Raw genomic sequence first — 17,749 nt, 5'->3', positions numbered from 1 at the left:
CGAATGATGGTGGACATCGAACGGTGGACGTCAAAGGCATATTGAAGAAGGGTTCGAAGTTGCTTTACAAGTCATGTTTCCTAGTTGTTTTACAAGTCCGAATTACCTAGTTATTTTACTCTACAAGTTTACCAGTGTTTATTGTAAATACTTATGTTTCTGAGCTTTAATAACATACAAGAATTTCTTTTATCACTTCTCTCTCTACTAAGGCTCTATGCCTAGTTCTTTTTATGAGGCTTCAAGTCCGAAGCCGACTCGATCGTCCGGGTGCTTGTATAGTTAGCCAGGTCGAGTACGTCGCGCTGCTTCACACAGCCAAGCAACAATAAACAGAAACTCATTGGTGATTGATTGATCGATGAGAGAGATGCTTTGTTCATTGCAGGTTCAAATTGAGGTTTTTATATACATTCGATCACAAATCAGAGACATACTGAAATAGTACAAGACAAATGCACCATCCAAGTCGTCGTTCCATCTCAGAGCTTCTCATCCAAACCGCCATTAGTATCCTGCAGAGAATTGACGATTGAACGTCTTCTTCACCACCTTCCCAACATCCGACAAGCTCCTAAAGGTCACCTTCTTGCCTTCTAACTTTGGTGAACTACCGTCTTTTAGTTTCGAGCAAATTCCACCAAAAAATCCTTCCTTTCCTTCTTCTTTATATTCCTCCTCAGGATCAAGAAGTGAGCCTGATTCCTCAATGTGAGAGTCCCAGAGATGTCTTCGTTCTGCGTCCTCATCATTAGCTGCAGCTGGAAAGGTACTGGGCTTCTCGTCTGATGGTAATCCTGCTTGAGAGTAATTCTCATTCAGATTCTTGGTTGGTATTAGCAGTTCATCTTTGCTCAGAAACTCATCTAGCTCATGACATGTAGGACTACTGGTAGAATATGAGCCAAAAGATGAAGTGCTGACTTTTGCAGAAGAAGATGATGATGGAGATGATGATGATGAAGAAGAAACCACTACATTTCCAAAGCCTTGGATCTCCTTACTTATCTTCAGAGCCTTGAAACGTTCTTCTTTGAGTACTTCTCCTCCTTCCAGGAGTTGCAGTATTCTCTCTGATTTCTTTTGCATGTTGTCACCCCAATTTAACCTGAAATGACACAAGAAAGGAAAAGCTAAGGCTCCCTTTGTTTGTTTGCAGTGCAATTTCATTTTGCACTAGTACAAATGCATGAACAGGAGTGCAAATGAGAAGAATATAAATTCTTAATTTCTGGTTCATTTTCAATTTGGAATTTACTGCTCTATGTTCTATTTTAGTTCATCATCTGCACTGCAATCAAACAAATTGTGGTAAAAGCTGATGAAACTAAGACAAATTAGAATTTGCAATCCAAGCATTTGCACTCCCATACTTCTGCAATTCCGCATCCATGTTTTTGAGTGGTTCTGTACCATAAAAACGCTTTATTACATTCATAAGCTTGCCCGTTTTTTAATTTTCCTTGTGTGATTTTACATGCTCAATGTAATTGAATACATTAAATAAGGATGATCAGCTACCCTTGTTCATCGATATGTTTAAATGTTCCAAGCTCTTCAATGACATCTGAATCACATTGGAATTCTTCAGCAAAATCTTCAGGTCCATGAGTGAGTAAGAATTCAAGCAGAACCAATGATTTATAAGATTGCCTCCATTGCTTCCAGTCAATCGCATATAACCTGCAATGAAAAGTTTATTCCAAGGCTAAGTTACAAATCTTCACTGATGAATGATGATTTTAATTTCCAGTTGTAAGCATGGATTTCAATTTCAACGCCATGCATGGAAGTTGCTCATTTATTACAGAATTGGATCTGATAAATACATTAGACTACAACATAGGGATGCTAAATTATTGTATGTAGTACCTCCTGTGATTCTTTCAAAAGAAAGAAAGAAAGAAAAAAGATTACCTCCTGTGAAGAACATCAACAATTCTCCAATAATCATCAATGCCATAGGATGCCACAGCTATTCTTGTCATGGTTCTAGCATCAGGACCCCATGGATCATTGTTGGTTGCTTCCTCCGCCAACCTTGAAAATGAGAAAGAAAGCACAGATAGTACCCAAAATGGTATGATAAAAGAAATAAAAGCCATTAATGCTAGCTTTCCTTCCTGCAAACTAATTGATCATCAGTTGGTGATTGAATCACTACTTCTCAAATGATTATTAGATTGGCCAAAATCCACCTCATTAGAGAAATTACCCATCAGATCATGGATTTAATTATAAAAAGGAAAATATTAAAAGAATTGATCAATAATGGAAGGAATAAAATGTTCACATAAATAGTTGCAGAAAAGTTACAACTAAGATGATCGGTTTAATGCTGATTCAAATGGTGGGTTCACCTATGGATTGATTTTGTTCTATAGTGCAAATACTAGTACATTCATTCATCATCATTTAACATTAAAACTGCATGCACTTACAATTCTGCCTTAGTAACGTCAGTCAAGGTGAGCCTGACTGTTTTATACTTCTCCTGAAGGAATGAAGATGCTTGCTTCTTAATGTCACCTAAAGACAAGCTCTCCATTTCTGTTTAAAGGGCACCAAATTAAATTATAGAACTCTAGTTTCTCATCGATCAATAAGAAGCAATCAAGCCAAAATTTTTCTTGGTTGTCTGGTTCCACCACCTTACCTAAAGATCCAATTATCTTGAAAAGAAACAGAGAGACCTAATGTCAAAAGCCTAGTTTTCCAAAATTTCAATGAGAAATAATGACCCAAAACCCAAAATTAGAACAGAAGACTCGATTAGAATCTGATCTTAAAGAATCACGATTATGGCATCTAAAAATATGAAAACAGTTGCTTAATGAATAGCCATGCTTTTCGTCCGCACAAGAAAGGAGCAGGATTGATTGAACCATTCAAATAGAAATTAACGAATATCTGAGAGATTGACCAAGTACATCCAAGAAATTCTCATCAACACCAGTTTCAGGCATGTAGGCCCCATATTTGGTAGTTTCACGACCACTTACTCATTTGGGGTTCAGAATACTTTTGAAGGATTGAGGATTTCAGGAACCCAAATGTCAAATTCTGTGACCAAAAGAGAGACTATTCTAGTTATTATGATCAAACTCATCCATTAATTCAGAGGCTGCTTGAGGGAAATTACTTTTCTAATTTTATAAAATGCATTGGATGCATCTCTCACTGACCTATTGGATCTCATTGGTTGATGAAATTCTGCTTTTATATATGTGGTGTGGGAACACAATATATAGTGGAATGGAAGCCATTTTAGTAATTCTTGAAAATGAACCCATTTCAACTTAATTTTCTCAAGAACCTGAAATAGATACATTATTAGTAATTCTTGAAAATGACTTCATTCCCAATCCGGATTAAGCTGCACTTGATGGCTGTGTTAGGAGCTGTCTAACCTATAAAAATCTGGACTTGTTGGCTGACGTGGGGCGTTATTATTGGTTGAACAGCCCCTTACAAAGCCATCAAGTGCAGCTAATTAATCTGGACTTGTTCATTTCTTGCTAGTCCGAAGAAACCCTAGCTCTTTTATTCACACCTCCCTCTCCCTCTCTCTCCCCCTCTTGCTTGTACAAATAAAGAGAAGAAGAAAAATCTCAGTGAGGGTGGAATTTGGAAGAGATAACAAAGCTCAACTCATTTTTTATTCAACAAAACAGCAAAAGGGCAAACTAACTTCGTTCCAATCACCGATAGATAGCCATGAACGTACCCATTAAAACAATTAACTGCAGACCTAGAAAAGAAAGACCCAGTTAGAGAAAAACCCTACAAACTCTCACTACTTTGATCTTCAATGAGAGACCTTCTTCTTCCCCTTCTTAAACTCATTGTTGCTCTTTTCAGAGTCGTCGTCATCGATCACAACTACTTCTGGCGACGTATTTCTGATATCTGCAGCAGTAGCTTTCTCCAACTGCCGTCCCTCCAGCTGACCGAAATACGGCCCAGTATTGTAGAGAAAAGCTACCTCCTCCCCCTCTGGTTCAACTCCGGCTGCCTGACTCGACATTACCTCACCGTAATGCCACGTCGATGGCTTAAGTTCCAGCTTTAACGGTTCTTTTAGAGCAAGGGAGAAGTTTGTCTGCTTCAGACTGGGATTCCAGGAAGCAACGTCGGGCAGCGGGGGAGCGAGAGAGAGGTTTTTCCAATACGGCATTACCTTATTGTCGCTCCCCATTGATAGGGTAAGCTCCAGACTCAGCGGCGAGAGATCCCGACACTGCAGAGAAGCAACCAGCTCGGACCCTGGAGGGGAGAGAGAGAGGTTTGTCTGAATAGGGATCATCTGACTGTGATCCACCGCTGATAGCTTAAGCTCCTCTAATGGTATCGAGAGATCAAGACTAGTCTGTGCTTGAATGAGCTTAGTGCCACGTCCTGCGTTAGAGTTTTCTCCTCTTTCTCTTTGTGGGTATGGTGAGGGACCAAAGGAATTGAGACAGTTTAATTGCTGGCTCTCCCTCTCTGACCATTTCTGATATGCTCGCAATAGCGAACTGCAACAGATTGGATCAGTTGGACGACGGAGGCCATGGACTGGGCAACGTACATGCAAATAGCTAGAAGAATTTTTCATGGTGAATGAAAATAGAAAACAACAAAAACAGATTTTCAGGGGGGTTTTCTCTTAAGAGAGAGAAAAGCATTGGAAGACATGGAGAAGCAGATCGACTTATATAGGAAATCTTTCTATTATTGTTGGGTAGAAAAATGAGAAGAGATAATAAGGTTGCCGTGTCTGGTTTTAGGACTACCTCCTATGGCGTGAGATTCCTCTATGGAGAACAGCAGATTATGAGCTTTTATTCCTTAAATGTGTCTAGGCGTGGAAAGATATGTCCAATCTAATTAATGCTAGTTATGGTTTATTCTATGAGAGCTAGAGAGTGAAAATTAATTGTTCTGTAACCTTCAACCAAGAGAGCCAAAACCATCGAAGCTTCAAGAGACATTAGAATTAACAGGGCTTCTCTAAGCTTTGCAACTTTGATTGATAGGAGTATAGGACCCTTCTGAAACGGAGTACAGGAGTAGTGCCTAAGATCTATTAATGTTAATCTTGCACAAAAGAAATTTTCAAAAGCTTAAATCAGAATTGGTGTCATTAGAAAGTACTATTTTGACGTAGAGCAAATGGTCTGAATATAAATGGAACATGTTTCGAATATTGTGTAATACATCCATTAACCAAACTTCCTGAGTTTATATATACAAAATTTTTAACTGCATAGAGAAAATGAGCGAATCATTAACTAAATTTTATTGAAGTCCTAAGGAAAATTCATTCAATTAGTGAATTAGATCATCTTACGCGGTATGGAAACGAAATACGTGAGAAAAACTTAAGAAAAAAAGAGCAGAAGTCAAATTTTAGGAAGAAGAATTTTTTATTAAACAATTAAGAAAAAATTGATAACGAGAGAACTGCCTTATCCTTCCCCTATCTACTCTCTATATAGGCATATACCCTTATGTCTCCTAGTCCTAATCTGAAAACACTCCATAATAGAATCCTATTAAAACTCTTTAGAAAATAAAATCATAATCTAAAAAAACACTCTAAAATAGAATCCTATTGAAATCCTTCAAAAGAAAAGTCATAATTGAATATATATTTGAAATAATGATATCTTAGTAAAAACAAACTAAGGTGGAAACTCTGAGATAGCGCCATCTTGATAAAAACGTACTAAGATAAAATTTTTGTGATGATGATATATTGGTAAATATTTACTAAGATGACCAGTAGCGTCATTTCTGATTCTTATGTGACTTGTAATGATCCCAATTTGCATTGAACTTATCAGCCTTCTCTTGTACTGCATCATATTCTCCCTATATGTACTAAGAGGGGTTTTCGAAAACCAATTTTATAAATGTTTACCCAGTTGGTCTGAATCCGGTACTACATCATTACCAAGGTTACATCTCATCAAGCTAAGAGTGATGTCTATACTAATTAAGTTTATGGGCCTTCTAAAAATTGCACAGTTTGATAGTACGTCAAATTATATTGTGGAATAATGTAATTTGATAGTACGCAATTGTACATTCTCCTAAGCAATGAATTCTTGATTTACTAATGTTATGCACTAAAATAGAAAATTTGTATCCAAAAGCTATATAATTTGCACAGAGCCTATGTGTGCTCCTTCCGAGCACCCCACTGATGGAAACCCAACCAGCGTTGTACTTAAGACTTGCTTTTTTTTTTTTTTCACGTTGATGGTGGACTTAAATTAATTGAGTGAAGTGCTCAAAGAATGCTTGCACCATCCATGACCCTTTTGCAATAATATAACTTTATGAAAATTCTATGGCATATATAGAAATATATTTTGTGCTACTGGTGATCGATGCTAATGATACGGTAGACCCTTCTAAATATTACACACTTCATACTGTGACTTTGCACCTTTAGTTGCATTTGCAACATTTGCAGCTCTATATATTGCATTAGTTCAATCTAAAGGAAGAATATTACTAAAATATGTTAAAAAAATTGTAGTTGTTCTTTTGGTGTTATTAATTTATATTACTTTGAGTAATTCATTCCAAAAATTTGTAATTTGTGTTTTATTTGAATGAGTTTACATTTGTGCCCCCACGTACAAGTGCCCTACAGCACATCCTAACCGTGTATTGGGAATATCTCCTGTATTTGTCATTGGGAGATGCTCCCAATACGTGATTGGGATGTGCTGTGGGGCACTTGTGGACACAGATGTGAATTCTCTTTGAATAGTCCAAAACCTAAATAAAGATTTTGGTCAATAAAAATAATAGAAACACTAGGGGGATAGAGCAAGGTGCACATGAGGTCCATTGACCATAATACAAAGACATTGTAGTTTCAGAGTTCAAATCAACCCCCCACAACGTTCCACAGTACACCCCCGCTGTATATTGGGAATATCTCCTGATGATGACATCATCATTTCTGATATTATCATCGGGAGGTGTTCCCAATACATGGCGGGGGTGTTTTGTGTACACGAGACATTGCGGGGGACTGATTTGATCTCAGTTCCACATGCCAATTCTCTGTCTCCACCTTGAGACTGAAGTGGATCTCAATTACAAAGTCAGCAATATATAAATTGATTTTAGTACTTTCGAAAGCAAAAAGAGACTAATTTTCTCTTAGTGAACGAAAATGATTCTGCAAAGTACCACTCAAATTATTAAAATGGGAAAATCCATGATGCAGGAAGGACATAGTATGGAAGAATTTTGACCAATCAAAATCCACTCATGAATTTTCATATATAGTATCTGATTGGCTACCACGTTTATGATACTAGTTGATTGGTAAAAAAACGGATTTTTTTTATTGCATTCACTTGTAAATGGATTTTTTTTATTGCATTCACTTGTAACTTAATAATTTAATAAGACTTCTTTCCACCATGATTTAGTCATTAGAAGGCCAAAAGTATTTAAAAGCATTAGCTTCATTATGGAAAATTCTACTTAATTAACATTGAAGTTAAGACTTAGGAGATACTATGGAATATATATAGAAGTGAAGATATGATATGAACCTAGAAGTTCCTGTATTTTGATAGATAATCTAAATCTACCACATCATCCCTGCATGTGGTAGAAATATGTAGTTGTCCAAAAATAAGTCCAACTGACCCAATTTAATAAGACTAGGGGTAGCAGAGAAAGATGGAGAAACTTTGTTAGATGGATCTAGGGGTGTAAGTGAGTTAAGCTACTCGTGAGTTATTCGAGCTCGACTGTTCATTTTTAATCTTTGCATGTGAGTGCATTGGCAGCAGGATTGAGGGTTTCAAATGTTTTTCAATTGATTCACTGATGAATCATCAATCGTGGTTTGAGAAACTAAATACTAGGGTTAGGCTCCATTAGTTCTGTATAGAGAGGATAAACAACAATGGTGAAACACATTCCAATATTAGATAGATATATAGATTGCCAAAGTCGAATCTCAAGCTCAACTTTGGCTTAATGGTAATTGAGTCAAGTCAATACTCGAGTATGTCAAGTATCTTCTCGAGTTGAGTTGGACCAAGTTTGAACCAATTTTTGAGTAGTGAGTTTTTGATCAGTTGAGTCGAGCTTGAGTAGTGCAATGTATAGACTCGTTTCAGCTCAATTACACCCCTACATGGGTCAGAAATCGAATATTCTATTGATCCATAAATATGTAAGATATTAATCTTCTTCCCTAAACTAATACTTGAAATTTTAAAATATTGACATTTTGACCAACTTACCAACTATCTAGAGACTACAAGGGTGATTTGGTAGGGTATACCCCATCAAAAAGTTCCCAACTATATTCCTTCTATATGTTGTGTTATTAAATTTTTAATAGCCAATATTTTGCATGATCATGGATTTAAATGCTTTTAGTAAATTAAAAATGAAATTGCAACTCTTGTATTCTAAGAAAAAAGAGTTTTTATAATGAGGAATATTATAACTCAAAAGGTGTGAAGGAAATGCTTTATGCTGAACTTTGTAGTAGAACTTTTCTAAGAAGATTTCCAAAAACATACTTTCTTACACTGTTTTCAAAACCGGACCAGACCGGAAAAATCGGGAATCGGTTACTTGACTGGTTCTGTTTTTCTCCAAAATCGTTTTTTCTCTCAAAACCATTGATTTTGGTCAGCAAACCGTTGAACCGGTTAGTTAATTGTTCGAATTGTTCAAACGGTTTTAACTATTTTCCAACTTTTTATTTTTTGTCAGAATGGCCCAACCGTTCAGGTTGAACGGTCGGACCGTTCAAACCGGCAACCAGACCCCTGACCGGTTCAATGACTAGTTCGTTTTTAAAAACCATGCTTTCTTATAAAAGATGAACAACAGCCAATAAAATTATTATTTTTAAACACCCAAATTTTCATAGAAAATCAAAGCCCATATAAAAGCATCTTTTTATACGATATATAACTAAGAAATTTAGAAGGAAAAATCCACCATAGACAATTTACAAGGTGAGATTACTATTGAATTTGATTCTATTTCACTGGTTCGTATGATTAGAGATCTAAACAATCCACCATAGACAATTAAAATTTGGAAGATTTGGATTTGAAAAGTATATATGAAGAAGTAATTTATTGCAAGTTGAAGGACTAAAGGGCTAGGGATAGACAAAAGACATGAATAGATGTAGTAAAAAATTATTTAAGCATCAAATTTAACAAGTATATGATGATTAAACAAAATGGAATTGAAAACAGGATTCACGTAGCCAGACCCATATAGTTGGGATAAGGCTCGCATTGTGATGATGATGGGAAAATAGATTTTAATTCTTATTTAGAGAGGGACTAAATTCCAAAGTGGGGTATTTTAGTCAAAAAGAAGTTTTGCATGCTCATTCAATCTTTAAATTATAAATTAAATACCCTATCCTTTGGGGTGGTGGAAATTACCCTCTTAAATTTTCAAATTCCGACAAAGACCCCCTCTCCCTTAAGTTGAGTGACAGAAGAAGTTAATTTATCAAAATACCCACTCAAGAAAATTTTATAAATAGGAAATTGCAACAAAAAAAAATAATAAACATTTATGGAAACCTAGAATTACAACAAACACAATATCAACTAAGCCATTACAAAATAGAAATAAAAAACACTAAAAATCATTGGAAAAAGGGTAGCTTGAGAATTTAGAAAAGTTTAAATAGTCATATGAGAATATTTGTAAAATTAACTGATAGAATGTTAATGAAGGGGAATCTTTGTTGGAATCTGAAATTTCAAGGGGGTTTTGTTTAACTGAAAGTTTAGGGGGGTAATTGCCAACTTACAAAGTATTAATCAATAATTTACCCATTAATATAGAAGAAGTTAATTTATCAAAATAACCACTCAAGAAAATTCTATAAATAGGAAATTGCAACAAAAAAAATAATAAACTTTTACGGAAACCTAGAATTACAACAAACACAATATCAACTAAGCCATTACAAAATAGAAATAAAAAACACTAAAAATCATTGGAAAAAGGGTAGCTTGAGAATTTAGAAAAGTTTAAATAGTCACATGAGAATATTTGTAAAATTAACTGATAGAATGTTAAAGATGGGGGATCTTTGTTGGAATCTGAAATTTCAAGGGGGTTTTGTTTAACTGAAAGTTTAGGGGTAATTGCCAACTTACAAAGTATTAATCAATAATTTACCCACTAATATATAGTAGTATAGTTATAGATGTGTGATGAAAACATGAAAATGCATATCTAAAGTGTGATCAACAATTGACATTTGTAAAATAAAGAGCTTAAAAGTAATATTTTTCCATAATAATTGTATAAATGTCAATTTTATTATTTTTGCAATTTTTATGCTGAAAGAATTAATAATTGAATGGAGGAAAGCTCAAACATAGGTCCAAGAAACCCAAACCCAAGTTCCATGGTATGAGTGCTGATTCGTTTCCCGCTTTACTCTGAGCAGATTGAGGATATGGACATCTAAGAGATAGGGCTACAATTCATCTGTTGATAACTTCCTCTAAATCAATTTATATCCAGGCAAAAATTGGGGGATAAGACGCGGATTTGGGCTGAGAAGATTGAGGAGCCTGACATCACAATAAAAAAGAAAAATCTAACCTAAAAGGGGGACGACTTGCAAAGGTTATTTTAGCATTATTTTCTCAGTCTTTCACAGAATAAAAGAGGGGAGAATGACGTCCAAGTGCGGCTGAAGCTTCAACAAGGCTAAATCATTCTGTTCTTGTAAGAATAAATCATTCTGTTCTTCATTGAAAATTAATTCTCTTGGAACAAATACTTTTGTTCTTGTTGTTGGTTTCAAAGTTATATTTTCCGATTGCTTGTTTGGGATGTGAAACCTGTAATTATGAAATGAATATGAATCAAAGTTGAGACTAGTTAAGCAAATCGATCAAGTGAATCTCGAAGTCTTGTTCATCACAATCTACTTTTCATCCTTTTATCATCGTTACTTTTATTCATATATTTTGGCTCTTCTTTTTATTTTTAGAAAATCATTTTTTTCTAGGTTATTCACTCTTAGCAATAACTCCTTTTGTTGGTTTAATCAGCTTCTCTGTAGATTCGACACCTAAAACTACGCTTCAACGACTGCTTAGCCAAGGGTAATAATTTTGGGCAAGACAATGTATTCGGATTTTCTGTATTTTTTTTTTATTTTTATGCATATAAACTCCAAGGTTTTAAAAACCAAAATGGACATGGAACCGTTCTGGGACCAGTTCCCGGTTTTAACGGTTCGATCATCCGGCATGGTTTTTAAAACTGACCTGGTGACCGAACCGATCAGGGGTCCAGTTACCGGTTCAAATGGTCTAAGTCATTTGAAAATGTGCATAAACTAAAGCTACCCAATCGTATACGTACCCATGATGTTTTCAATGTCAAACACTTAGTATCCTATGTTGGCAATCAGTCAGATGATGATTTGAATCCAATGACGGATTCTCCCCAACCTAGGGAGGATGATGCAGTACGGAAACGAAACACGTTGAGAAAAGCTTCAAAAAAAAGAGTAGAAGTCAAACTACCAGGAAGAAGAATTTGTCACTGAATAATTAAGAAAAAAATCAATATCAAAACCTGTCTTAGCCTTCCCTAGCTACTCTTTATATAGGCATACACCCTTATAGCTCCTATTTGATGATGTAGTACAAAAGAAGGTCAATATGTTCTATGCAAGTTAGGACCATTCCAAGACACATAAGAAGCAGAAATGATGCCACCTACCCAACATAGTAAATATTTACCGAGATAGCATCGTCACATGATTTCTATCTTAGTTCGTTTTTACCAAGTTGGTGCCATCACAGAGTTTCTACCTTAGTTTTTTATTTTACCAAGTTAGCATTATTTCGAATTTATATTCAATTAGGACTTTCCTTTTGAAGGATTTTAGTATAATTCTATTTTGGAGTGTTTTATTAGAATAGGATTTTCTTTTTTAAAGAGTTTTAGTAGGATTCTATTATGGATTATTTTTAGATTAAGAATAGGAGCCATAAGGGTGTATGCTTATATAAAGAATAGCTAGGGGAAGGTTAAGACAATTTTTTATATTGAATTTTTTCTTAATTACATTAAAGAATTCTTCTTCTTGGAAATTTGATTTCTACTCTTTTCTTTGAAGCTTTTCACAACGTGTTTCGTTTTCTTACTACATCAGAGATAGTACCCAATAATTAAGCAGAAGCATTCGTAAATCATCAAGAGTAAATAAAGGTTTACATCCCCATTGTTCTCTTGAGAATCTTTATTCATGGTAATTATAAGCTAGTAACTAGACTCTTTGCTCCTTGTATAGCTTTGAGGGCCAAGTAACATGTCCCCCCTCTAAGCTTCTTTGATGATCATTTAATAAACCTTTCTTTTAATTTCTTTTCTTATAAAATATGCCTAAATGTTTCTACAAAATTTATGTATCTTTTCCTTTTTTCTTTTGTGTTTTTAACTTTTTTAGATTTTATTATATTATGATATAAGAGGTTGACACATTTGACTTGAAAGATAGCTCTCCGTTCTTCTCGCATGAATGAGTAGATAATGAAATGTTGGTCATATTAGAAATGCATCCGAATTTTTATTTATTTTTATTTTTTTTGTAATTTTTTGTTTTTTTTTTTATTTTTGGAATTTTTATTATTTAACTATGACATCATGGGCTGACCACTTGACCCAAATTGTTGAATTGCTTACACACCACCTAGACATAAGAACAATTTCATTTTTGGGTCGGTTTAGAAAAAAAAATATGGACTTTATATTGTTAAAAACATTGAGTATAGATATAATTAGTAGACTTTATTAGTGAGAAAATACCTTAAATATAGATTCAAGAAGATAAAATGGGATTTAATAACCTAAACATAAAATTTAATAAGAGGGGATTAGATGAGTTGAAAAGTAGTCATTCAAATTACACTTTCAGCCCTCACAATTAGAAATGGACTAAATTTAAAAGTAGGGGCATTTTAATGAAAAAAAAATCCTTTCAACCCTCACAATTAGATGATGATGATAATAGAACAAATAAATGTCCAAATTTTCTAAAATCTTTTGTATTTCTATTTGTATAAAAATAATTCATTTTTTAAAAGCCATAATCTACTCTAGGTGGAGGGTGGCCAAAAAATAATTCTTATTTGTCATACATATTTTTGTTTATTTTTTCTAAAAAATTTGTGTTTTTCGTTTTTTGAGTTTTTATCATTTTTTAATTAATATTATTTAATTATGACATCAAGAGTTGGCACACTTGACACAAAAGGTTGAACTATTAACCCATCACCTAAATATTAAAATAATTTCATTTTTTGGGTTGGTTTTAAATTTTGTATTTCATTTTCCATATATTATTGTTTATTACACTTATTTTTCTTCAATATGATTAATATAATATTAGAGATGTGCCCAAATTTTTTGTAATTTGTTTGTATTTCTGTCTATTTTAAAATTTTTATTACTTAACTATGACATCATGGGTTGAATTGCTTATCCACAATCTAGACAAAACAATTTCACTTTTGGGTTGTGATGCGGCACGATCCGGGCACTCCTAGCTAGCTGCTGACTGGCTCCTTGTTGGCAACGAACGGCACCTGAGAAGAGGAAGATGAAGGATCCCCGGGGGATTTGCCCAGCGGGAATACTCCGAAGCTTAAGTTAGAACGCTGGGGAGGAAGAAAAGAGCGTAAAAGGCTAAGAGTGTAGGTCGCGCAAGATCACTATGTCTCGAGATTAGCTCATGAACAAGTAAGAGTCCAAGTTTAGATCTAATTTGAGAGAGAGAGAGTTCTCCTCTTTGATAAAAGGGCTTTTATAGGGGCGTTCTTGTCAAACCTGGCGTAACTGCCACTGGGCTCCTGCCGCAGTTGTTACCTGCCAAGGCTGCACAGGTGATCGTTATAATGTACTACCCGCTTGGATGAGTGACACGTTTTAAAGGGACAGGCATGCCACCATCTGTCGAAAGACGTGGATGCAGATTGTCAAATGGGCAGGGATTGCGCCATCAGTCAAGAGATGTGGTACAGTCTGACGAGTACGGTCTTGTCAGATAGAAGCTTCCTGAGAGTGTCGCATTGCTTAGTCGCGAGTTACTTTGTAGCGAGCTACCCTGTCGCGCATCAAGCTACTTTGTAGCAAGCTCTTAGGAGTATTTCGAGGTGACCCTCATCAAGGTTGGTCTTTGGGGCAGTTCTTGCTGGAGTGAGCTAGTTTCCCTAGCTCGCAAGTTGAAACAGTCTTGGAGTATTCCCTTCTTCTTGGTAGCTCGGGGGACCTGGAGCTCGCGTTGTAGCAAGCTCCCCCTACAGCGAGCTATGACGTAGCGAGCTACTCTACAGGCTTGTTACTTAGTAGGGGTCAGGCCATGACGCTGAGCTGTTGCTTGTGTTGAGTCAGATCCACGTGTCATCGTCTCAGTAGGTCAGGTCAAATCATCCTCCATCAATTGCCCCCCACTCCTTGGGCTAAGAGTGTTGCCTTAGCGTGAGTAGTTCATGAAGTGTTACGGGTTGATTTGACCGAAATTCAAACTTGATTGATTGCTCATATTAAATGTACGCACGGGAATCAGGGGATTTCTGACTTTTTGAATATCGAAAATGTGCTGAAGTGGCTCTTAAATCCGGATGTCATGCAGCCGCCATTACCTCAATCATGGGAGACGTGCAGCCAGTCACATTTTGGTTTCAGAAGGTGTGCTATCAGCTTGACTACGAACCGTCGGATCTGCCTTAATCCGAGCCGTTGATTCAGGGGCGTAGTGGCTATAATTAGGAGGGCCCCCTGGGCCTCATTTCCTTTCATGCCATCCTGTTGTCTTCGGATTCTGAGGTCGCGCATCCATCTAGTTTACTCGAGCTCTTCTATTCACTTCGTTTCAACTTTTTCAATGAGTCTCAATCACTGTCAATCATGTATGGGAATCCGTATCATACTTATTACCGGGATGGTAACCAGGACGACGACGCTCCCTCGAGCTCGGGGGGAGCTTGAGAGCAGGTCGCAGAGGCTCGGGAGACCTCCGCTGATGTGGCCTCTACTTCTCGGGGGAGGGAGCCTGACACCTTCGGTCCTTCTTCTATGACAGCGGAGAGACTCAGGTCTTTAATCCGTTATTTTCACCTTCCTGGGGACCTCGTCTATAGTCTCCCAACTGGTAACTTTCCTTGGGAGCATGGTCCCGATGAGAAAGTTATTTTCCAGGAACAACTCGAGGCTGGCCTACGTCTTCCTCTACACCCCCTTATAGTGGAGGTACTAAACCACTTTAATGTTACCATCAATCAGCTTCATCCCAACGCTATCCGGAACATGGTTGGGACCATTTCTTTGTGTTATGAGTATTGCCTCCCCTTGAACCTTGACATTTTTGCTTCTATTCTTTGTATTAAAAATGTCACTCCTGGAGTTCCTCTGGAAAGTCGTTTTTACTACCTCTCTCCCCACCGCGGCTACAAGCTCTTATACGATCTACCAAATAAGATTCCCGTGTGGAAGCGAGATTATTTTGTGGTCCGTAACCCCGAGGGGTGGCCCTTTCCAACTACTTGGAGGGGCGCCATCCAGGACCCCGGGGCCGAGCTGGACCCTGAAACTGGCTCTGAGAGTGACTCGTGATCTACTCAGTAGTTTGCCCATGCCATGGAGGCAACTGGGTCTTGTTGCACCGAGGTCGTGCTAGCTTGGCATTCTGGCCCTTAGGCTCTGAGAGTGACTCGTGGTCTACTCAGTAGTTACAGGTAATATTGCCATAAGTTGACAATATTCCATGCCCAAGGTATTTGTTTCCCTTCGTGGGTTTCGAGCTCGTATGTTCCTGCCCCAAGTACCCATTTCACTCGGTATGGTCCTTCCCAATTCGGTCCGAGCTTGCCAGCACCGGGCTCAGGTACCATAACTTTACGAAGGACAAGGTCGCCGACGCGGAGGTTCCGCTTCTTGACCCTGGCGTTATAGTACCGAGCTACTCTTTGCTGGTAGGCTGCGGTCCTGATATATGCGAGGTCCCTTACTTCGTCGAGTAGGTCGAGGTTGGTACGTAGCTCATCTTTATTTGCCTTGTCGTCATATGCTTCCAGTTGTAGCGAGGGAACTTCGATTTCAGCGGGGATGATTGCCGCGGTGCTGTAGATGAGATTGAAGGGAGTCTCTCCTGTGGCGGTCTTCTCTGTAGTTCGGTATGCCCATAGAACACTGGGCAACTCATCCGCCCATAGTCCTTTAGCTCGGTCTAACCGTGCCTTCAGTCCGTGGAGTATAGCTCTGTTTGTGACTTTTGCTTGGCCGTTTGCTTGAGGGTGTGCGAGCAAAGTGAAGTTCTGTCGGATTCCCATGTCTTGGCACCAGTTCTAGAATTTGATATCCTCGAACTGCTTACCGTTATCAGAAATCAATACCTGAGGTAACCCAAAGCGGCATACTATGTTCTTCCAAAAGAAGTTCTGAACGTTTTGGGCTGTGATTGTTACAAGGGGTTCGACTTCTACCCACTTGGTGAAATAATCCACTATGACCACTAGAAACTTCCTCTGGCTGGTTGCTGGTGGAAACGGCCCAAGTATATCGATGCCCCATTGCGCGAAAGGCCACGGGCTAGTGAGATACTTGAGATCAACAACGGGCTTATGGTGGATGTTGGCATGTCTCTGGCACTTGTCACACCTTCTAACGAACTCAATAGCGTATGCTTTCATTGTTGGCCAGTAGTATCCCTGCCGTAATGCTTTTTGGGCGAGGGCCCTGCCCCCCAAGTGTCCGCCGCACAGGCCCTCATGAGTGTTGCGGAGTACGAGCTCGACTTTCGAGGGTCGCAAGCAGCGCAGGGGAGCGTGTAGGATTTTTGGTACAGCCGTTCGTCTATCATGACGTATTTGGCCGCCTGACGCTCTACCCTTCTGGCGGCATTGCGATCTGCAGGGAGGGTCCCATGTAGTAGGAAGCTCGCGAGCAGGTCAATCCAGTTCGGCTCTGCTTGAACGACAGGAGTGACCTCCTCTACCCTCACGAGAATGCTAGGCCAAGGCAGGTTCTCCATGTACACGGTTCTCATGGTGTTATCACTAGTGCTAGCTAACCGGGACAGGGCGTCGGCCTCAGCGTTCTCGGACCTCAGGACTTGCCTAATGAAATGTGACTGGAAGTTGGGCAGAGCCTCTCTTACTTTGGCCAGGTAGGCAATCATAGTCGATTCGCGAGCTTCGTACTCTCCTGCTACCTGATTGACCACGAGTTGGGAGTCGCTACAGATGATAATGTGCTTGGCTTTCATTTCTTTGGCTAGAACTAGCCCAGTTATCAACGCTTCGTACTCTGCTTCATTGTTAGATGCGGCAAACTCAAAGCGTAGTGTGTACTCCAGTTTCGTGCCGCTTGGGCCGCGCAGAACTATTCTGGCTCCGTTGCCCTGTTGGTTCAAGGAGCCATCTACGTGAAGGATCTAGGGCTCCTCATCCTAGTTCGCTCTTGGCCTAACTAGGAGAGATGCCACACTGGCTGCTACCTCACGGTGCTCGGACTCAACCGGCCTGGGAGCTCCGGGCTCGCCCAAGCTGGGAGCCTCATGCTCAACCGGCCTGGGGACTTCGGAGCTGAAAGTACACTCCGCAACAAAATCTGTTAAGGCTTGGGCCTTAATAGCAGTTCGCGGCTTATATTGGAGGTCGTACTCGCTGAGCTCAACGGTCCACTTCATCAATCGACCAGAGACCACGGGCTT

The 17,749-nt window shown here is 38.3% G+C and overlaps 1 protein-coding gene across 1 annotated transcript; it reads right to left on the bottom strand.

Annotated features, from left to right (window-relative positions):
• Positions 1–354: 354 nt before the first annotated feature.
• LOC104601016 (epsin-3-like) lies at positions 355–2,693 on the bottom strand. Its single transcript, XM_010264199.2, has 4 exons — positions 2,442–2,693; positions 1,918–2,040; positions 1,522–1,683; positions 355–1,108 (listed from the first exon to the last, which is right to left on the bottom strand). The coding sequence occupies exons 1-4, from the start codon at positions 2,546–2,548 to the stop codon at positions 508–510; spliced, it is 993 nt and encodes a 330-aa protein (XP_010262501.1). The 5' UTR covers positions 2,549–2,693; the 3' UTR covers positions 355–507.
• Positions 2,694–17,749: the final 15,056 nt, after the last annotated feature.

The sequence above is a fragment of the Nelumbo nucifera genome, chromosome 3 (genome assembly GCF_055504915.1).
Source record: "Nelumbo nucifera cultivar China Antique chromosome 3, China Antique-T2T, whole genome shotgun sequence".
In the NCBI taxonomy this organism is placed as follows: Eukaryota; Viridiplantae; Streptophyta; class Magnoliopsida; order Proteales; family Nelumbonaceae; genus Nelumbo; species Nelumbo nucifera.
The sequence above is the reverse complement of the archived record's forward strand: the minus strand, read 5'-3'. Positions and strand labels throughout refer to the sequence as shown.